The 23,554-nt window shown below is 39.6% G+C and overlaps 1 protein-coding gene across 3 annotated transcripts in view; it reads right to left on the reverse strand.

The window, feature by feature from the left end:
* slc1a7a (solute carrier family 1 member 7a) overlaps window positions 1-23,554 on the reverse strand; it is a 42,121-nt gene that overhangs the window by 16,632 nt on the left and 1,935 nt on the right. For all 3 annotated transcript variants that reach the window (XM_017703337.1, XM_017703336.1, XM_017703338.1), the window contains exons 2-3: window positions 20,110-20,189; window positions 934-1,149 (exon numbers count right to left, since the gene is read on the reverse strand). In XM_017703337.1, coding sequence (XP_017558826.1) covers window positions 934-1,149; window positions 20,110-20,189 — 296 coding nt within the window. The remainder of the gene's footprint in view (window positions 1-933; window positions 1,150-20,109; window positions 20,190-23,554) is intronic.

The raw sequence follows: 23,554 nt of genomic DNA on the forward strand, positions 1-23,554 counted from the left end.
AAAATGAATGGGACTCTAAGGGAGGAACGAGGAATGCTTTTGTGTAACCTACTAGTAACAACCGAGCAGGACCTGGTAGACCCCAAAACTGCCCCCATCAGATAAACGGCACTGAAAGCTTTCATATTTGACAGAGAGGAGAAAATCAAGCTGCTTCAGATCTAAAAACATCCACAGGTGTTTCTGTCCATCCTTCCACTGTGAGAAGACCACTCAGCGCTGTGGGTCTGAAAGGATGTGCAGCTAATCAAGAACTCACTGAGAAAAGGAGATGGACACATCAAACAAAGAAGCTGAAGGATGGACTGACCGCCCCAGAGTCCACACCTCAACACCACTGAATGGGTTTGATTACTTCAGAAAATCATCAACCAGCTTCTAAGACTGAACTTTTCAGGTGTGTCTGCAGATTCTTTGAGGAGCTGAAAGTGAGTCTCCTGAAAAGACTGGAAGCTGGAATAAAGGTAAGAATTGTGGACGCAATAAACACTGGAAAATGTGACATCTTTAATTGTTGAGGCTTTTGTGAAACTTGCTGTTAAATATGTTTTCTGTTTTTTTCTGATTAAAATCAAATTTGTAATTATCAACCGTTTTGACTGGAAATTAAATAAATGAAAGAGTAAACTTTTGCACAGTACTGTACTTTACTGACATGAAAGGGAGTGTAAAAATGTAGGGGTGAAGTGGTGGAGCATCTGCAATGATGCGGGACATCTCCAGCCCGTGTGGGATATCATTGCAACTATCACGATTCTACAAACCACTCTACCTCATATGATTGGCCCCACATTCTGAATGGAGGCTATTATCCCAAACAACTCTGAAGTATCCAGTAACTGATAGGAAACTGTTATGTAAAGCCTCATTAGATCTTTAGAGTTGAGGTGGTCAGTAGACCTTGAATCATTAAAAAAGGAGGTGATTTCTCACCGGATGAGGTCCAGCAGTGCATCCGCTGAGCTCATGATTGGCTTTCCGCTGTCCTCTGCGTCCTCCTTCTGTGCTGCTCCACCCGGGTGGATGATAATGACCATGACGATGCCCACAACTACGGCTACAAAGGTTGTCCACAGGTAGTATGAGATGGTCATGATGCCCAGCCGGCTGGAGCACTTGGCATCCAGGGCTGCCAGTCCCGACATCAAACTGAGAAGGAAGTTGAGAAATATATGGTCAGTAATAGGGAATATTAATAACTCTGCTACACAGAATAATCCTTAGTCACTCTAATGAGACGCTGCCACCCATTAAGCTTTTCTCTGTCAATTTTCATTTCTTGGAAAAAGTTATTCATTTATAGATTGGCTTTTGCCAACGCCTCTTGGTATAATAATAAGAACTGTCATGGGCCTAGTAGACCTACATCTCTCTCATATGAGAGAAATAGACTCACTTTATTAGGTACACATTGCTTGTAAAAGGTTGGACCCCCTTTTGCCTTCAGAACTGCCTTAATTCTTTGTGGCCTACTTTCAACAAGGTGTTGGAAACGTTCCTCAGAGATTTTGGTTGGTTATTTGAGCTCCTGTTGCCTTTCTATCATCTGGAACCAGTCTGCCCATTCTCCTCTGACCTCTCACATCAACAAGGCATTTTTGTCCACACAACAGCCGCTCACTGGATATTTCCTCTTTTTCGGACCGTTCTCTGTAAACCCTAGAGATGGTTGTGCGTGAAAATCCCAGTAGATCAGCAGTTTCTGAAATACTCAGTACAGCCCGTCTGGCACCAACAACCACGCCACGTTCAAAGTCCCTTAAATCCCCTTTCTTCCCCGTTCTGATGCTCGGTCTGCACTTCAGCAAGTCGTCTTGACCACCTCTACATGCCTAAATGCATTGAGTTGCAGCCGTGTGATTGGCTGATTCTCTATTTGTGTTAACAAGCAACTGAACCTAATAATTGTACCTAATAAAGTGACCGGTGAATGTAATTCCCCATTTTCCTTTTGTGGGCACTTATTAATCGTAAAATGACTATAAAACATAACAAATGAGCTAGTCTATAAAAAAGAACACTGTTGAAAGTCAACCTCTTTTACTGGCATACAAAGTCTCCTAGCACAAAGTTCAGTCAACCACAGCGTGACCATGAAAAGTCTCCCAGATTGTGGCCCAGTCAAACACTGCTACTGTGTTGAAAAGTCTCCTGGATCACAATCCAGTCAAACCTCTTTTATCTGTAGTAACAAGTTTCCCAGCTTGTGGCCCAGACAAACTAAACAACTGCAGGAAAATTGTCCTGGCTCACAGCTTAATCAAACCCGCTACCGCAAGTGAAAAGTGTCCCAGGTCATGGTCCTGCTACTGCAGTAAAAGTCTACCAGGTCATGGTCCAGTCAAACCCTGCTTCTGCAGTGAAAAGTCTCCCAGCTCATGGCCCAGTCAAACTACACTACTGCAGTAAAAGTCTACCAGGTCATGGTCCAGTCAATCTACACTACTGCAATAAAAGTCTACCAGGTCATGATCCAGTCAAACCCTGCTTCCGCAGTGAAAAGTCTCCCAGCTCGTGGCCCAGTCAAACTACACTACTGCAGTAAATGTCTACCAGGTCATGGTCCAGTCAAACCCTGCTTCCGCAGTGAAAAGTCTCCCAGCTCGTGGCCCAGTCAAACTACACTACTGCAGAGAAAAGTCTCCTGGATCACAGCCCAGTCAAACCTCTGTTGTCTGCAATGACAAGTTTCTCAGCTTGTGGCCCAGTCAAAGTCAACTACTGCAGTGAAATATTTCCTGGCTCATGGCCCAGCCAAACTGCTCTACTTCAGTGAAAAGTCTCTCAGATCACAGCCCAGTGAAACCTCTGTTATCTGCAATGACAAGTTTCTCAGCTTGTGGCCCAGTCAAACTCAACTACTGCTGAGAAATATTTCCTGGCTCATGGCCTATTCAAACTCTGCTTCAAACTAATGTGAAAATTCTTCCAGCTCAGTTAAACTTTGCTACCCCAGTGAAAAGTCTGCCAGCTTCTGGCCTAGTCTAACTCCAGTATTGGGGTGAAACGTCTCCTGGCTTGTGCCCCAGTCAAACTTCACTACTGGGGTGAAAAGACTTCCATCTTGAGGCCCAGTTAAACATTGCTACTGGCATAAAATATGTCTGACAAGTTGCTTATAATAAAATAGTTATTACTGTGTAATATTTTAAACTATGAGATTCGATTTGCTGGCCTTTAGGTTGCAAACTATGCAGTCTGTATGCATGACTAGCTGCTGAAACAGTCCCCTTACTTTTCTAGCTAATTAGGATTTATTGCTGCCCTGTCCTCCGTTCTTATAATGTAAGTGTGACACACTGAGCGATGAGTCAGTGTTGTTGAGAGCATATTAAAAACTAGTGAAATGAAGCCTCAATGAATTACTCCCATAATCCCTAAAGGAAATTCACCAGCTTCCATGAGTTTGAGCTTCATATTCTTCACACTGTAGAAATAAAGATGTAAACCTTTATAAAGGGCTTCAGCATTACATTGTGTAATGATGTTTACAGAGCGGTTTACTTCTGAAGGATGTGAACTTCTGAACTGTTTGTAATATTGTGTCAGTTATTTTAGAATTATGATTATGATAATTGCCATTAGATCAGCCAAATCCTGAAACAGACTGCACAAATGGAACACTGGCTTTGCACCAAAATGTCCCAGTGGTAATTACTGAAATTCTGATGACTGAGCAATGGCCACATCCTAGTGTTTGGCCCTAAATGTCATCAGATTAGAGGTTCTGGTTGTCACTGACACATGAAATGAGTCATGGAAGGCACATGGCACAGCTGGCATTCAAGTGTATGAATTCAGATTTCAAATGGTGTTTGTTTTCCAAAAGCCAACCATGGCTGAAAACCAACTATACAGATTTCCTTGGCTGTTCTAATTTGATGCAGCCTCCAAGTAGGCCTAGTTTCTCTGATGTTGGACCTAAATGTGGCAGTTTTTTCCCAGGTCCAGATCTGCCGTCCACCTGCACTGCCCAGTTTTGTATTGTTCGTATGCTAACCAAGCTGAGTGAGCTGCAGAAGGACTTGGTTGTAGGCCAATGGTGTGACGGTGGGCTATAGGACTGGAGCTGGGAAACAATGACTTAGGCATGTATTAAATGGTGGCAGAGGATCACAGCAGTGATGAGGTTTTCTTTTTTATTTTCTTCTTATTGGGGAAAGTCTTTTGAAAAGAACATAGAGAAAATAAAACAATTCACATTCTATCAAACAATTGTAACAGTACTTCAGTTAGCACTACAATTATGGCCAAGGACACTTCCACTATGGGCCTATTCAGCTGCCTTACTTTCAATGTGTGTATGTTTTTATGTACACATAAATACATAAATACCTACATACACACAAGCCTCTTTTCCCAATTTTTGTTCTTCTTATGATAAACATAATATCGTCCATGTCAATAATGCTTATAAATGAAGAAGGGAAAATACAAATACCAATAAAAAAAGAACAAATGGGGGAGGTTACCAACTAAAAACATAAACATGTCTGACTTTCCCTTCAGATTAGCATATTCTTTGATGAAGAGGAGAGGAAATAAAGAGGCAGGTCATAAAAGACCTACATAAGTTCTGGTCGCATATACTTATATACTAGCCACTTACACCAAATCTGACAGAATTTGTCAGTCTGAATTCTTAAGGAAGTTAGCTTTTCCATAATATAAATATTATGAACAATGGCATACCAGTCAAACTATTTAGGGGGTTCTACAGAATTTTTGGTGATTGGTTTCTTACTTGCAGCCAGCAAGGCTTTCAACAATTTCTTATCATTTTGACCTAAGTCGACCTAAACGAATGATTACTCAGATAAAGAAAACCAAAGTCAAAGGGTATGTTCATCTGAAATGTAGTACAGAGAGCCTGAAGTTTTCCAAGTATAATTGGGTGAAGAATCACCAGTGCAACATCAAGGCACAGAGTGATGGATAATGCTGTTTTACAGGGAAAAACAAGCCATATGAAAAAGTTAAAGCAAGTAACACTGGCTAAGGCAGCTGGCCAGTACATCTCCTCCAACACTCTGCTCTGAGAGACCAAACAGGCCATCCCTGTAATCATTTTGAGTGAATGGGCTTCTCCACTTTCCTGCTGATTCTGGAAGTACAGCACAGCTCTTGAGAACTTTTGGAAGAATTAGGACTGATCTACAACAAGACTCCAGCCAGCCACAGACATATCCCAGCACAGCCTGATAGTAGGGGGTTGTGGGTATTACTCCATCCGCTCAGCAGGAGAGACAGGAGATGTGCCATGAGTGAGCCGAGAGTGGCCGTTAAAACTAGGCCTTTTGATAAAGTCGGTAATTTTTTTGTATCTCTTTTTCTATTTGGTTTGGTCTGTTTTATGATACAATCAATAGTTAACAAAGGTGTGTTTGTTATTAGGAATCTGCCAGGGATACAGCCATTCTGTCATTTGTACAGTAACCATTTCACAGGATTAATGTCCAATCAAAACGGCCATAAAGTTATTCAGCAGGAAAAAAGCAGAAAATGGATTTAACAGAAACACCGAGCTCTCAACAACACAATATACCATTTTTTTAGTATTTAGTGCTCTTGGCCTTTATTACAGCTTCCATTCTTTTCAGGAGACTCACTTTCAGTTTCTCAAAGAATCTGCAGACACACCTCCAAAGTTCAGTCTTAGAAGTTGGTTGCATTTCCCTAGTAATCCCTCAAGACCTTTCACGTTTTTGAGGGCGAAACAGTTCTCTGTCTGCCCCTCCTTCTGCCGTGCTGTGGCTGCCATGGAACAGTGTAGCGGGACACTGTGAAAGCAGAGCTGCTCTGCATATCTAAAAAAATCTCAGGTGAAACTGCAGCTTGTTTGATTGAATTGCAGTGATGCTCTTTCAAAATGTTTGCGGTGGTGCTACCACGAATTTTTAATATCGCAGTACACCAAATACAGGCACATAGTTACATATGTCATTTCTTTGTTGTGCTAATCTGGGTATATTCACTCCCAATTTCAGTATTTTATGAATGTTTATGTACTGACATCAGCATCTACAGCACCATACTTGCACATGTAACTTTAATTTTTCCTTCAACTTTGCACGTAAAACTACTTTTTAACTTTTTTACTATTATTTTTTGTGTTATTCTCATGTTTTCCATTTTTTTCTAAGATTATATTAAGATTAAATTTGGTGAATGGAGGAAGAGCAAAGTAAGAATTTCATTGTACAGTGTAACTGCCTGTTTCTGCTGTACATATGACAATAAAACTCTTGAATCTTTAATCTTACTGATATATACACTGTAAAAATGATTGGATATTGTAATCAACCTACAACAATTATATAGGTAGACCAGTGCATTCAAACTCAATCTCTCCAAGATGTTCTGGATAAATAGACAGCACAGTGTTCATTGCTTGTACAGGAGATATTCAATAGTATAACCAATGGATTAAAAATAATCGAAAATATAATGATTCATAATTACACTGCCAATTTCCCATCACTTCAGGGCCTACTTCTTATCAACATATAAAAGCCCTATTCCAAAAAAGTTGGGACAGTAGTTAACATGCAGATAAAAACAAAAAGCAGTGATTTATACATTTACTTTAACATGTATTTGAATAAAAAGAGTAGATAGACAGAATATGTAATGTTTTATCTTATAAACTTCACTGTTTTATTGTAAATATACACTCATTCTTAAATTGATGGCTACAGCAAAATTGTGATGGGGCAATTTATGACTGGGAACATTGTGAAATATTTGAAAACATCCTTAATAGTTGATGCAATCAATGTTTGGATAGAGAGGGAACATCCAGGAAAGGCTGAATACTTTATGAGCAAGGTGGGTCGATCTCGCCTCTTTGCCAAAAATGCACCAGCAAAAAATCGAACAGTTCCTCAGTGAGTGATGGCAAGTATTTTAGGCATTTCACCCTCTGTAGTGCATAATAACAACAAAAGATCCACAGAATCTGATGAACTATCTGTGCATAACCACAGATCAATACTTGTGACCTTCAAACCACTCAGACAGCACTGCTTTAACCAACCAACATGTAATTGCAATGGATACCATCGAATGGGCTCAGGAATGCTTTGGCAAACCAATGTCAATAAACTCTCTTCATTGGTTGATTTAGTTTAATCTGTACTATGAAAGTCAAATATCTGCAGCATTCAGAACTGCTCCTGACTTCTGTGGACTCAGGCTCATCTCAGATGGACTGATGCTCAATGGAAACATGTACTGTGGTCTGATGAGTGAGGCTTTCAGATTGTTTATGGAAATAATCGTCATTGTGTTCTCTGGGCCAAAGGGAAAAAGGACCATGCAAATTGTTACCAGTGTAAAGTTTGAAAGCCATTTCATTTGAAATCATTTTAAGGGGTATTAAGTGGGGTCATTCTACAGAAACGTCCACTTTTTTATCTGTCCATAGTCACACATAATAATGGGAACACCAGTGAAATTTACATGATTACATGAAATTTTACAAATGCATTTTATAAAACGGCTGCTGCACAGCATCAAACCAAATGTTGTCAATCATGGAATCTCCACTAAAATATGCAATTTAATCCATTTGTATTCTATTTTTCACAGTTAACTAAGCATAAAGTCGGTCACACCAGTGACGTCAGCTAAAAGCTTCATATGAAATCATGAGCTGAATGAGAAAATCTCTGAGAACTGAAAGACACTGTGGACTCACCATGAGCTTTTCCTCATAGATCCTCAGAAAATAGGCAAAAGGAAGTCAAGTGGTGTCATCAGTGTGACTTTTATTTCAAAATAAGAGATTTTTTTTGTTAGATAGTAACACCGGTGACACGACTCCTGGGGACCTTTCAATACATATTTTATAATATTTGCAGTTTGTTTTTTTGTGTCATTTAAATAATATGTTATACAGTCATGCATAGATTATTGCAATTAAAATTGCAGAAAATCTTTTTTGAAGATATGTTGCTCACCCTTTACACATGACTGTGAGGACGAGCTCTTCTGTGTTTGGAATTCTACATAATTGATTTAAAAACCAATATTTTGTTAAATTGAGGCTGAAGAAGGTGTAATTGTTAAAATAACTCATTGTTTTATTTTGAAATCTAATTAAATTGTAACCCTAATCTGTTTTTTAAGTATACTATATCTGTAAACACTACTAGACTGACCTTCCTGAAATCCTGAACTGCCTCCCACTGAAAACGTGTCTTATTAAGCTCAAAACATGTCAACAAAGGCCTGATACAGTTGCACAACTGCAGACTTGTAGTACAGAAGAATAGCAAAAAGTTCTGCTTTTAAAACTGGTTTAGTTTGAGCCTTTCGTCCTCAAATGATGGTAAGTGTTGTTTAAGGAAAGGTGATGTAACACAGTGGTAAACAGCCTCCTATCTGAGCTTTTTGAACATGTTGTAGGCATCAAATTTGGAACGAGTGTGTATTTACAAAAACAATGAAATTCATACATTAAAACATACAGTACTGCGTTTTTGTACCTGCGGTTTTGTGTTTTTTTTGTTTTTTTTTTACCCTAAGGTGACATGGCAATTATTTTTTCATAATACATGGCCACAAACTATATATTTAGGACACAGGTTACTATATTGAGGCCACAATTTACTACACTGTGGCCACAAATGAATATATTGTGACCTCAATTTATTATGTTGAGGTCATGAATCACTATAATGAGCCAAATAATTTATATATTGAGGTCCATGAATTAATATATTGAGGCCACACATTACATTTATGGCATTTGGCTGATGCTCTTATCCAGAGTGACTTACAATTTGATCATTTTTTCACACAGGGAGGCCAAGGAGGTGTTAGGAGTCTTGCCCAAGGACTCTTATTGGTATAGTGTAGGGTGTTTGAACCCCAGTCTACAGTATAGAAGGCAGAGGTGTTAACCACTACACTGACCAACCACCAACCACATTACTACACTGAGGCCACACTGTACTGTAATGAGGACACACATTGCTATAGTTAGGCCACTATTTAATATATTGAGGCCTCACATTACTGTAATGAGGACACACATTACTATAGTGAGGCCACTAATTAATATATTGAGGCCATACATTACTATATTGAGGCCACAGACTATTATATTGAGGGCTCACATTACTACATCGACACATTACTACACTGAGGCCACACATTACTATCTTGAGGCCACACATTACTATATCGAGGCCACACATTCTTATAATGAGGCCACAAATTACTATATTGAGGCCACGAATGAATATAGTGCAGCCATAATTTACTATATTGGGGTCATGAATTAATATGTTGAGGCCACGAGTTAAAATATCGGAGAAACTTAACTCATGTCCTCAATACATTAATTTTGCCATACATTATTTTAAAGAAATGTATAAAAATAATTTAACCACCATGTCACCTTAAGGGCTCCGCGTTTATCAGCATTTCACATGGCGTCCTGACTTGTTTGGAATTGAGGTTGTAGATCAGTCACTGAGAAGCACCCACTGCATGTAGAACTAAAAGCTTCTCACTCAGCGCGTCTGTTTCTGACAGAAGCCTTAATTACAGCGCTGTCAGAAGCACTCAAGGCCGTGGAAACTGACACGAGGCCACCATGAACACACAGCAGGTTTGGTGACACCTGCAACTTCATTAACAAACTTCTGTCACGACAAAAGTCTCCGTCACTCCTGTCTTACCATTCACTGAGTTTGAGGTGCATCCGGTGCACTGTGAGATGTGAAGCCTCTAGGCCTACGTACCTGTCAGTCCCAAGGGCTTTGTACCTGTTCACCTGCAGCCACAGGGTGAGCTCACTAACTGTGCTTCTTCATGCAGTGACGGCCTGTGTGCCTGCTTTCCTTCAGCCTGGACACCGTGAATGTGGCAGTGATCTCCCAATAATGACCTCGCAGCCCAGTTTAGGGGCTTCCTATTTTAGGGCAGCCGCTGAAGCGAGCATGCTGGTGGCTGCGTGTCAGCAATCTGGACGTTTCAACTGACCAGTCACTTACACCGAAGTCAGTCTGACCTCAGTCTAATGCAATAACAAATCACAAATAATGCGCCGTCATTGAAATCTGTTTATAGTTATTATTGTCAAGTTAGGCTTGATCACCACTTTTGCCGTACAAGGCATTCTGGATATTAATATTATTAGAATTTCTTTTTGGATATTACTTTTGTTATAAATTCATTGGATATGCATTTTTATTGTAATTACATTCTGGATTTTAGCATTTTTAGAAATACTAAATTCATTCTAGATATTAATTTCATTACATTTTCATTTTGGATATTGATTTTATTAGAACTACATTCGGGACATTAATTTCACACTAGCTCTTCTTAAGTAAATTCTGTGAAAAGATCTTTATACATAGTAAATATATTAGAACTTTATTAGAGCTAGAAATTCTGATATTCATTTTATTAGAAACCTTTCTGGGTGATAACTTTATTAGAACTGCATTCTTCATATTTATTTTCTTGCAATTATATAATTATGTTATATTAGATTTTTTTTCATAATAATATTTTTTTTTTATAACTTCAATTTCATATTAATTGTATTACCAATGTATTCTAGATATTAATTTTATTATTCATAATATTTTTGTAATTTTTTATTAGGGCTTCATTCTGCATATTACTTCTATTAGAATTTCATTCTGCATATTAATTTTATTAGAACTTTATTCAGGATATTAATTTATTAGAATTTCATTACATATATTGTTTTATTAGAAATGTATTCAAGATTTTAATTTTGTAAGAACTTCATATTGGATGCTAATTTTATTAGAGCTTTATTCTTATATTCTTTTTATTAGAGCTTCATTTTTATGAGAGCTTCATTCTGGGTTTTCGTTTTTAAGAACTCTAAATACAACAAAAGTGGGATTATTTGAATAAAAACAAGCTTCATCTTTTGAACAGTACTGTATATTATTAGACAGGATCCCCATTTAAACCGGACAGGCTGTGCTTCTTTGCCGTTCTTTTGGTCATGGTTCTTGTCAAATGCTACTCATATTCAAACGTATTAAAATCTTAGGTTTTACTGCATCTCCAGTCTAACTTAGTTCTCCATGCATACCGTGCAGGTTCGGGCAGTTTTATGTGTGTGATGTCAGAGGTTGGATTAGGTTCCATGCTGTCTGACCCTGCGTGTTCCTGGTGTGGCCTGGCAGCAGAAGTTCTGGACCATCTGGAGCTTACTGTCCGCACCTTCTCTCCGCAAGAGCATTACTCTAATCCTGCCTGGAGATGGGAAGGTTCCTGCTCAGGCCTCCAGCCTGGGTTTTCCCTCCACAGCGGTCAGCCGTGCTGTGACTGAATGTTGTGATGGACTGAACTGTGAGTTGCTTGAGTTTAATTGCCATGGTGTGACTCAGAGCTATTAGCTTCCTCTTTCCTGATGCATCTGATAAAGCAATCAACTGTCCAGACAAACAAACAAGAAAAGTACATAATCACCCCAGTGGAAAGTCTCACTGAGTCATCGATTGTGGCGTTTTGTGGCATAGCGCCTGGGGATGGCACCAATCCGATTTCGGAGTCAGTGTCCAACTGATATCAGCAGAAAATGCTGGACTTTGAGATGACAATCTTCAGCGTAGTGCTACAGTTACAACAAAACCAATTGTAACGGTGCCATAGACTGTATTTACACTTTACTGTATTTACATTGGCTTAGTTCTAACATAGTTTTGAAAATAAATGCTGGAGTTAATGTAGAACTGCTAATTCACCATTAAACTCTAAAGATCAGCGTGCTGACTGCTGGTCACCATAGCGACACAGACAACAGTCTTGCCAAGCCAGCAAGGACTTATTTGTGTTTATAATCACTCCAGCTGGTTTCCTGATACATTCGATCTAAAACGAGAATCTGTTAAACACTAAAAATTAATTAAACTTCTCATTTAGCAGCTTCCTATTCAAATTTTCCAATTCCACCTTAAATGGTGCAGCAGTTACATTCTGGCACCTCAGGCACCATTTAAGGTGGAACAGCAAAAACTGAACAAGGAGCTGGTGAAGGAGAAGCTAAAGAAAAGTTGAATGTTGAGAGACATTTTGTACAAGAAACTGTTCCACTTTTGTGGAAAGCTTTCCTGCCAGAGATGCAAGAAAAGGGATTCATGGGGTTCAAAGCTTCCAATATATGAATGTATAATGCATTGTTTAGGTGTAGATATTATACTTTCATGATTAAAGTAGTGTCCTGTATAGAGAGTAGGGGGACAACAGAGCTTATCCTCAGTTTGCTAACATTAGTTAATGGCCTACTGTTGGATGGTTGACAAACTTAGAAATCGGGAGCTTATGGGAAGCTAAACTTCATGCTGTGGTAGCCGGTCGTTGTCATTAACGTTCAGTAAATTTAGCTAATTTAGCCCGACTCATAAAGATCTACCTCAGACTAGACAGTCTTTGAGTGGTCTTGCCATCATGAGCATTAATAATGAGCTTAGCCTTAAGTTTTATAAGATAAATTGAAATTAAAAAGTCAGTAAATAGAGGAACCATTGCACGACCTAGCAACCACCTGGGATACCTAGTGACCACTCAGCCAGAGATACTATAGCAAATGGTTAGCAACACCCAAGCCATCTCCTGGGCTACCATAGCAGCTACCTAGAAACACCCTATCAATCATCTGGAACACCATAGCAATCACCTAGCAACACCTTAACACCCTTCAGAGATACTATAGCAAATGGTTAGCAACACCCAAGCAACCACCTGGGATACCATAGCAGCCACCTAGCAACGCCCTAGCAACCACCTGATAAAAAAACAGCAACCATTTAACAACCACCTGGAACATCATAGCAACCACATAGGAAGACCTTAGCAACCACCAGAGATAGCAAATGTTTAGCAACATCCAGGCATCCACATAGGCTGCCATAGAAGGTACCTAGCAACACCCTAGCAACGAACAAAGATACTATGACAAATGGTTAGCAACACCCTAGCAACCACCTGGGCTACCACAGCAACCTCCTAGAAACACCTTAGCAACCACCAGAGATACTATAACAAACAGCAACACCCAAGCAACCACCTGGGATACCATAGCAGCAACCTAGCAACACTCTATCAACCACCTGGAACTCCATAGCAACCACTTGTGAACCATATACAACACATATATGAAGCACTTTGAATGACAGCAGTGTCTGTGTCAGATCTGTGAAGTAAGGTGCTGCTGAGATGTGACCAAGTGCATAATAAGGAAGTATATGAGAGGCTCGGCTGCAGCAGCTACAGAAACCGCAGTCATAAATCACCAAAAGGCTTCATAGTTCATTAGTGAGCCAGTGCCTAGCAGCCATGTTTCTGTCGCTCGTTCTTTTCTTCCCTCAGTCTTTTTTTCTGCCCTAATAAGTAGAATTATCAGCAAATTCAGGCTCTTCTTTATTACTGCAGGATTCAGTATATACACTTATGATCCATTTGAAGGCGTTTTATGATGCTACATACAGTCTAATGTTTGGGCAATCCTGGTTAAATGGTACATTTAGCAGATTTCACTCACTGTTTATTCATCTGATTTAATTAAAGTGTTATATAGTTTTATTTGTTGTTTTTTTCCAGGATTTTTCCAAAATTTTATTCCCAAATAAAGATATCTGCAGTAAAATGCAATATTTTAGCTCCCTGTACAAGATTATAAATGATAAAATCAACAAAAAATAATCTGACCAATACTGAGATATTAATCTCAGTGTCACTGCGATTAATATCATTACTTTACTGAATATTACTTCAGCAAAGCCTGAGTAGACTGGTAAATCAATCTTCTTCTTTCGGCTGCTCCCTTTAGGGGTTGCCACAGCGGATCATCTGCCTCCATCCTGCCCTATCCACTGCCTCCTCTACTTTCACACCAACCATCTCCATGTCCACCTTCACTACATCCATAAACCTTCTCTGAGGTCTACCTCTTCTCCTTCTACCCGGCAGCTCCATCTCCAACATTCTTTGACCAATATATCCACTATTCCTCCTCAACACATGTCCAAACCATCTCAACCTGGCCTCTCTGGCTTTATCTCCAAACTGCTCCACCTTCACCGTCCCTCTGATCTGCTCATTTCTAATCTTGTCCATCCTCGTCACTCCCAACGAAAATCTCAGCATCTTCATCTCCGCCACCTCCAGCTCAGCCTCCTGTCTTTTAGACAGAGACAGAGCCACAGTCTCCAAACCGTACATCATAGCAGGACGCACTACTGTCTTGTAAACCTTGAGACTGATAAATCAATGTGATCAGTTATTAATCTCAGCGTTACTGAGCTCTGCTAAAGCCTGAGTAGACTGATAAATCAATGTGATCAGTTATTAATCTCAGTGTTACTGAGCTCTGCTAAAGCCTGAGTAGACTGATAAATCAATGTGATCAGTTATTAATCTCAGCGTTACTGAGCTCTGCTAAAGCCTGAGTAGACTGATAAATCAATGTGATCAGTTATTAATCTCAGTGTTACTGAGCTCTGCTAAAGTCTGAGTAGACTGATAAATCAATGTGATCAGTTACTAATCTCAGTGTTACTGAGCTCTGCTAAAGCCTGAGTAGACTGATAAATCAATGTGATCGGTTATTAATCTCAGCGTTACTGAGCTCTGCTAAAGCCTGAGTAGACTGATAAATCAATGTGATCGGTTATTAATCTCAGTGTTACTGAGCTCTGCTAAAGCCTGAGTAGACTGATAAATCAATGTGATCAGTTATTAATCTCAGTGTTACTGAGCTCTGCTAAAGTCTGAGTAGACTGATAAATCAATGTGATCAGTTATTAATCTCAGTGTTACTGAGCTCTGCTAAAGCCTGAGTAGACTGATAAATCAATGTGATCAGTTATTAATCTCAGTGTTACTGAGCTCTGCTAAAGTCTGAGTAGACTGATAAATCAATGTGATCGGTTATAATCTCAGTGTTACTGAGCTCTGCTAAAGCCTGAGTAGACTGATAAATCAATGTGATCGGTTATTAATCTCAGTGTTACTGAGCTCTGCTAAAGCCTGAGTAGACTGATAAATCAATGTGATCGGTTATTAATCTCAGTGTTACTGAGCTCTGCTAAAGTCTGAGTAGACTGATAAATCAATGTGATCGGTTATAATCTCAGTGTTACTGAGCTCTGCTAAAGCCTGAGTAGACTGATAAATCAATGTGATCGGTTATTAATCTCAGCGTTACTGAGCTCTGCTAAAGCCTGAGTAGACTGATAAATCAATGTGATCAGTTATTAATCTCAGTGTTACTGAGCTCTGCTAAAGTCTGAGTAGACTGATAAATCAATGTGATCGGTTATTAATCTCAGCGTTACTGAGCTCTGCTAAAGCCTGAGTAGACTGATAAATCAATGTGATCAGTTATTAATCTCAGCGTTACTGAGCTCTGCTAAAGCCTGAGTAGACTGATAAATCAATGTGATCAGTTATTAATCTCAGTGTTACTGAGCTCTGCTAAAGCCTGAGTAGACTGATAAATCAATGTGATTATCGGTTATTAATCTCAGTGTTACTGAGCTCTGCTAAAGCCTGAGTAGACTGATCAATCAATGTGATCAGTTATTAATCTCAGTGTTACTGAGCTCTGCTAAAGCCTGAGTAGACTGATAAATCAATGTGATCAGTTATTAATCTCAGCGTTACTGAGCTCTGCTAAAGCCTGAGTAGACTGATAAATCAATGTGATCTGTTATTAATCTCAGCGTTACTGAGCTCTGCTAAAGTCTGAGTAGACTGATAAATCAATGTGATCAGTTATTAATCTCAGTGTTACTGAGCTCTGCTAAAGTCTGAGTAGACTGATAAATCAATGTGATCGGTTATTAATCTCAGCGTTACTGAGCTCTGCTAAAGCCTGAGTAGACTGATAAATCAATGTGATCAGTTATTAATCTCAGTGTTACTGAGCTCTGCTAAAGTCTGAGTAGACTGATAAATCAATGTGATCAGTTATTAATCTCAGTGTTACTGAGCTCTGCTAAAGCCTGAGTAGACTGATAAATCAATGTGATCGGTTATTAATCTCAGCGTTACTGAGCTCTGCTAAAGCCTGAGTAGACTGATAAATCAATGTGATCTGTTATTAATCTCAGCGTTACTGAGCTCTGCTAAAGTCTGAGTAGACTGATAAATCAATGTGATCAGTTATTAATCTCAGTGTTACTGAGCTCTGCTAAAACCTGAGTAGACTGATAAATCAATGTGATCGGTTATTAATCTCAGCGTTACTGAGCTCTGCTAAAGCCTGAGTAGACTGATAAATCAATGTGATCAGTTATTAATCTCAGTGTTACTGAGCTCTGCTAAAGTCTGATTAGACTGATAAATCAATGTGATCAGTTATTAATCTCAGCGTTACTGAGCTCTGCTAAAGCCTGAGTAGACTGATAAATCAATGTGATCAGTTATTAATCTCAGTGTTACTGAGCTCTGCTAAAGCCTGAGTAGACTGATAAATCAATGTGATCAGTTATTAATCTCAGTGTTACTTGTTTTTTGGACAGCAACAAAATTTACCTTCAGCTTAGCACATGGTTTTGCACTATGTTAGAATACAATGGATATTTCGGACTTTGTTCATCCCTGTTACTGGGAATGTATATCATCAGTGTATTAAATATATTATATTTAAAAAGCATTTTCTTCTATTTAAATGTTGCTGAATCACAGAAACAATGAAGGCTTTGTGCCTCAAGCTGTATTCCAAATCCCTCCTGTCCAAGATGGTCATCAGAATCAAGGCCATGTTGCTAGCAAGGTTAAGTAGCTCTAATAACATGACCCAGCTTTAAATATCATGTGGCCAAACAACAGACGCTCACCTTTACATCACTTTTACTTTTTCAGGTTTACATCTCCCAAACAACTGATAGAACTCTTTCATGACACATGCGAGGAGGTATAATGGAACGCTGACCTGCCTTCGCTTGCTTGCCCCCATGCACTCATCTTATAATCTGGTCTCTCCATGCATGTTGGTGGGCAGATGGTGCAGAAACATGGATGGTGTGCAGGACCCTGCACTAGCCCCTTAAGCTCCTAGCATGCAACTTGATTAATTTGTCGGTTGTCGCTGTGGGAAAAAAGTGGCCGAGGTGAGACCAGCTCCTGGCCTGTGCTGTGTTATGTCTGAGGGATAAATCAGGTTGATACTAGTGACCCAGATAAACACCCAGGTGCATTATCGTAGGTCACTGCTTTAACAGGAATCAGCTCAGTGGGGCTTCTCATAGTCCTTCTCCCACCTAGTTACCCCTGCTTTATCTGTCTTCTGTTGGTGAGGGACGGGTACAGATAGAATCCTGTTGGGCTACAGTGGCGCTTAGTTGGAATTCTGTCAGGTTATAGTTGGGCTCAGATGGAATTTTGTTGGGCTACAGTCGGTTCAGACAGAATTCTGTTGGGCTACAGTCGGTTCAGACAGAATTTTGTTGGGTTACAGTCGGGCTCAGATGGAATTTTGTTGGGCTACCAGTCAGGGTCAGACAGAATTCTGTTAGGCTACTGTCGGAACAGACAGAATTGTGTTGGGCTACAGTGACGCTTAGTTGGAATTCTGTTGGGTTACAGTCGGGCTCAGACGGAATTTTGTTGGGCTACAGTCGTTTCAGACAAAATTTTGTTGGGTTACAGTCGGTTCAGACAGAATTTTGTTGGGCTACCAGTCAGGGTCAGACAGAATTCTGTTGGCTACAGTTGGGATTAGACAGACATTTTTGGGCCACAATCGGCTACAGTCGGGCTCAGAATTTTTTTCTGCTACAGTCTGGTTCAGAGAGAATTTTGTTGGGCTACAGTCAGACTCAGAATTTTGTTGGGCTACAGTCGGGATCAGAAATGTTTTGGGCTATGGTCGGGTTCAGACAGAATGGTTGTCACGGTTTTGATTTTAATCTTCCAGCTGGTTCTCTGATTTTGTTGTGGTCTGCCAGAGTTTTGTTGGGTTCAAGCCTAATTGTATCTCTACAAGTAACAAAGGTACAAGGTTGGGTTGCTCTTCTATGCAGCAGCTCCATGCTGATGTTTATCTTCCATTTGTTACTGGGTTGATAAAACCAATGCTATATTTGGACTGCAAGGTGGCTGCTTTCTCTGATTAATTGCACTTGGCGGTGTTTCTTTCCCACTTGTGGTGGGAGGCTTTGGCTGGAGGGTGTGTGCAGTTGGTTCTCCCAGATTAGCAGTAATTAATGGCTTGACCCTCACGTGCCGAAGGGCTCTGACTTTGGGCCTTCTTTCGTGGACGAGCATGAACCACTCTCCCATGCAGCACAGTGAGTGTGTGTGTTTATGTGAGTGACTGTTAAACCAGGTAACTGGAACACTCACCTGGCCCTTCTGTTCAGCATCTCGTGAGTGTGTGCGTGTTGGGAAGGGCAGGGATCAACTTCTCTAGTCTTTGCTGCCACAGGAAATTTAAGTAGCTTATTCTGACAAAGCATTCAGCATGTAATCATTCGATATGAGTGCTTTTATCCTATTTTTGTGAGTTGTACACCACAAAATCACAGCAACTTGATGCTGTTAGACACCCCCACTGTCCTCCTGAGCTCCTTTCTCCACCAATGCCCTCACTCCCAAGAAATGAAAACCTTGGACTGATGAAGGAACTAGGAATAGACCCGCGATCCCAGTGACCCTCTTGCCACATTATCCACAAGTGACCTTACCAAATGTATTTATTCCTCCTAAGTCTTTGTCCACAACAACGATTGACCACAATCAGCATGTTGGCAACATGACAACTTACTTTTTCTGATCTTCCCAACAGATTCTAGAGTGACCATAAAGTTTTATCCAGCAATTCAATTAATTTTTTCCATTTTCACCCTGAAATAGCTTCACTGCAAAAAATGGTATCTTGGCAAGTGAAATGATGTCAAATCTAGTTGATATATTTAATTTTATTTACTATTCTAAGATTAAATTATTTTTAGCCATTTTTTTACTTGTTTTTGGTGATTTTAGTCAGTGAAATGATTTTCCTGTCTTGGCAGATACTATTGCTTGTTTCATGCATATTTCTTACAATATACAAAATTATCTACCAATATAATAGGATCTTTTCCTTACTAAAATCACAAAACAAAGAAAAAGATGTCTAGAAATAAGATATATAATCTTATAATAAGCTTAGAGCATTCTCAAAATGTTAGATAAATTCACTAGATGTAGCATAATTTCATGCTACAACATACCATCTTTTTGCAGTTTATCAGAGAAATTTAATCTGGTAACAATGTAATTAATTTTATACATTTTGTTCACAACAGATTTGACGTGAATGTTTTAAAAACTAGTCCATTATATCATGGCTTGACTTGCCCTTCCCTCTTTTTATGTAAACATTAAAATATCGTCATGAAAAACACGCATTTTAGAAACAAATTTGCGTTTACCCTGCAAAAAATGTGAGATTAGTTGATATATCTAAGATTACATATTGTTGGTTTATTATTAAATTATTTAACTTATTTCTAGACATTTTACTAGTTTTTGGTGATTTTAGTCATGAAAAATCATTTTACTGTATTGGCAGATAATGTTGCTTGTTTCATGCATATTTCTTACAACACACAAAAATTATCTGTCAATATAGTAAGATCATTTGACTTACTAAAATCACTTAAAATGGGTAAAAGATGTCTAGAAATAAGTTATATAATCTTATCCTAAGCTTACAACAATCTCAAATGAAAACATATTAGATATATTCAGTAGATTTAAGACAATTTCACTCAAAAAGGTACATTTTTTTGCAGAGTGTCAGTTCTACTGTTGCATGCTTACTGTAAGATGTTTTACTTATTTTAAATGATTCTATGACATAAAATGATCTCACTATTTTCAGATATTTATTGTTTTAATCTTTTCTTAAAACAAGCAAATGTATCTGCCAATATTGTCAGATAATTCTAATTGATATAATAATTTGAAACAAGTAAAGTGTGTCTAGAAGCAAGTTAAATATTCTTATGATAAGTTCTATACAACAATCTCAACATGAGAAATATTAGATACATGAACTAAATCTTTATTAAAGGGTTTATCTCTGGAGAACGACCCCTGAAAGAAGATCAGTGCTCTTACCTGGAGACGACAAGAGGCAGGATGAGCATCTTCAGCATCCTCATGAGCAGCTCTCCAGGGAACTGGAAGTACTTCACTTCCTTCAAACAGAAAAGCAGTGAAAACACACACTTTTTACTCTTGACCCAGGTGGTCAAAATATTGGTGCTCCAGGAAACAACCCGTCTGGTATAAGGATCATTAGGAATGAAATTATGAGGTGACTGTATGACATTTGGAGCTGCTGTCTTGGGTCCAGCACCCTGCTGTGCTGCCTCAATACCAGCAAAAAGAACAAACTGAATTAAATTATATTTAATAACAGTAATGTTGAAAAAGGTTTCGTAACTGGTACCAAATAGATCTGTAAACAAGAGCATCATAGAGTTGTAGTCATTCCCGACTTGGGCTCTTAGGCCACAACGTTTGAGGATTATCCTCATGCTTAATTTTTTTCCCGTTCCACCTTAAATGGTGCAGCCAAACGGGAAAATTCGAACAAGAAGCTGGGGAAAGAGAAGCGACTTCAGCTTTGTAAAAGGTTTAAAAATCCAGCATCGAGAGACATTTTTCAAGAATCTATTTCACTTTTACGGAAAAGTTCCTGCCAGAGATGTGAGAAAAGGGGCTACAGCTGAGCCTTTTCGTTTGTATTATATTTTAGCCTATACTAGCACATCAGCACATACTGAGACATATTTACAGTCAAGATGGTAAAATGGACATAAAATGCTGTGGCTCTCAAGGTGGTTTGATTTTTGTTGAAAGGATTAAATGGCTCTTCTTATCATTTGGGTTGCCGACCCCTGGTTTATGGAAATCACAGTAATTTGCCCTGCTGCTAAGAGCTCTGTGTATTGTACTCTTCTCTTTTGTGTACAGTGTACAGATATCCTAAAGACTTTGACTTTAAATGGGAACCACTGCGCGGCTAGAGATTTCATAACATCATTGTTCAGGAACTACCATAATGAAGAAGTCAGTCAAAAGGTCAAAGCGAGAGAGGAAGCAGCAGTTTGCTGTAATCAGAGTTTTGTGGGAATGCTGCCTCCGTCAGCAATTGATATAGGGCCATATTTTGTTTAAGAGGAGTTGCTGCTGCTAGTAAAGCGCTTTACAAGCTGCATTAAAGGGGGGAGGGACCAGTGGAGCTTAAGGCCGCTGCTTTAGATCGGGATCAGTGCTGACAAATGGCTGAATGCAAGGCTGGATGGAGCTATGCTATGCTAATGCTATGCAGAAAGCTATACAGCTGGCCTGAGGCCCAGGCATCTGCCGCTGGGAGACCTGGCACAGGCTAGGCACGGCCTATGTCGACCCACCATGTGGCATGCTCTGAAAAGGCCATGGGGATGCCAGGGGCTCATCGGTAAACATTAAACTGCTGTAACGCTCAACAGATATTGCTTGGCTGAGATTGACAAGAACCTACTGGCGCTGCCATATGCCAATCGCCAAATTAATCAGTCAGGGATGTGCTTTTGATTAACAGTTAAAATCACCCACCTTGGAGAGTCATTCAGATCAGATGTTTGAAATCCGTAAGACAGATTTCCAAGAAAAAAGCTCAAAACGGGCACAGACTTTCAGAAATAGTGATACACTAATAGAAAATACATTTCCTATGTGGGCAAATAATGAAGGGCTGCCAACTTTCATTTGAATTTCAGGCCTTGCCAGCTCGTTCTAGCTTGTTTTGTTCTGAACGTCTGGGACGAGAGCCATAGAGGCGTTTAAAAGTGTTTTAACTGCACCGCAAATTTAATTACAAGTCTGAGAATAATCGCAACTTACTGCCTTTTATCATTCAGCTTAAGCTGTGGTAGGCGGTCTCTCTGCCAGGGACACAGAACCTCTCTAGATGGACCACTCGAAGTCAAAATTTGTTTTCATACAAGCATTTCCATCATTTAGGGTCCGATGTGACCGTTAAGCCTGGCAGGCTTTGTACATGAAATTTACGTGCAACCTTACTTGAGTTGCATAATGTTAGGTTTCCAGCAAATCACTTGCAACTCAGCTGTCTCAAGTTTCATGAAACAGCCAACCTAAATGCTGATAAACGCTAACAGCTGTGTGAATGGCTGCTTGTTGTGAGTCTGAATTTTCCTGTTCCACCTTAAATAATGCAGCATTCACATTCTGGGACCTCAGGCACTGTTTAAGGTGGAACAGGAAAATTCGCACAAGAAGCCGGCGAGTGACAAGCTGACTTCAGCCTCGTAAAAAAAATCAAACATTTAGAGACATTTTACAAAAAACTTCCACTTTTTGCGGAAAAGTTTCCTGTGGGAGATGTGAGAAAAGCGACTATAGCTGAACTGTAGCCGGCATAAATAGCATGCTAACGCTAACAGCTGTTTAAACGGCTGCTTGTTCCACCGTTCACTCTTCTTTAGCCAGCTATTATTGTGATCTCGATTCATTTTCTCCTCTATTGATACTCGTGATTTTACAGAGCACGGTGCTTCTCATTAATACAACCATAAAGCCTGGTTAAACGATCGTTTTCAAAGGCTTAACACACAATAAACAGATTCAAAACTCTATTATACAGTAAAAATGTTTTCCTGCTTCCTGACTTTTATTTTATCCGTTGTAAACAATGATAATTGCTGGAAAAATTCGCCAACACAAATATGTGATGTAAACAGCACATCGCAGATCACTTTATATATCGAGAACAATACGATGTATCAAAAATACGAGCTGTTGGTTTGGCTAACTAGTGGAGTAATAAAAAGCGCTGCATGCAAATTTGATTTCTTTTGCAACAAGTTGGGGGCAGTCGTGGGCTGGAGGTTAGGGAACTGGCCCTGTGACCGGAAGATTGCCGGTTCGATCGCCAGGGCTGACAGTCCATGACTGAGGTGTCCTTGAGCAAGACACCTAACCCCCAATTGCTCCCTGGGTGCCATGAATAGGGCCCACTGCCCCCGTGGGTGTGTGGGTGTATGTGGTGTTTCACTTCATGGATGGGTTAAATACGGAGGTGAAGTTTCCCTGTTTGTGGGATTAAAAAAGTATCACTTAAGTTGCAATGAAGTTTCACCATGTAAAGGCAACCTTGCTTTGTAGGAAAGCTCGCGATTCAAGTCTGAGAGTCATCAAACACTATGCTCCTCGATTTAAAGTTGTCGCGGAAATAATTGGAAAGAGTAATGATGCCGGTCTTGCTTAATGTTTCACTCGTTGCTCTATTCACTCACCAGTGACATTTTCCCTGCTCAGCTATTCTAACAAGCTTCCGCAGCAGAGCAATCAATCCGGTATGGTGGTGGTATTTTACTTCAGAGGTAATTGCCGTTGCTCTTTCACATATTCAAATATTGTCTGCGGCAAAACCTTTTTGTCATTCTGTGCCAGTGAATTCAATTTCAACTTTGAAAAAATCATCTCGGCCTATACAAATATCAATTACGCGCATCCTGTCCGGCTCTGGTGCAATCCAGCTATCGAAAAAATT

Source organism: Pygocentrus nattereri, chromosome 2 (genome assembly GCF_015220715.1).
Source record: "Pygocentrus nattereri isolate fPygNat1 chromosome 2, fPygNat1.pri, whole genome shotgun sequence".
NCBI lineage: Eukaryota > Metazoa > Chordata > Actinopteri > Characiformes > Serrasalmidae > Pygocentrus > Pygocentrus nattereri.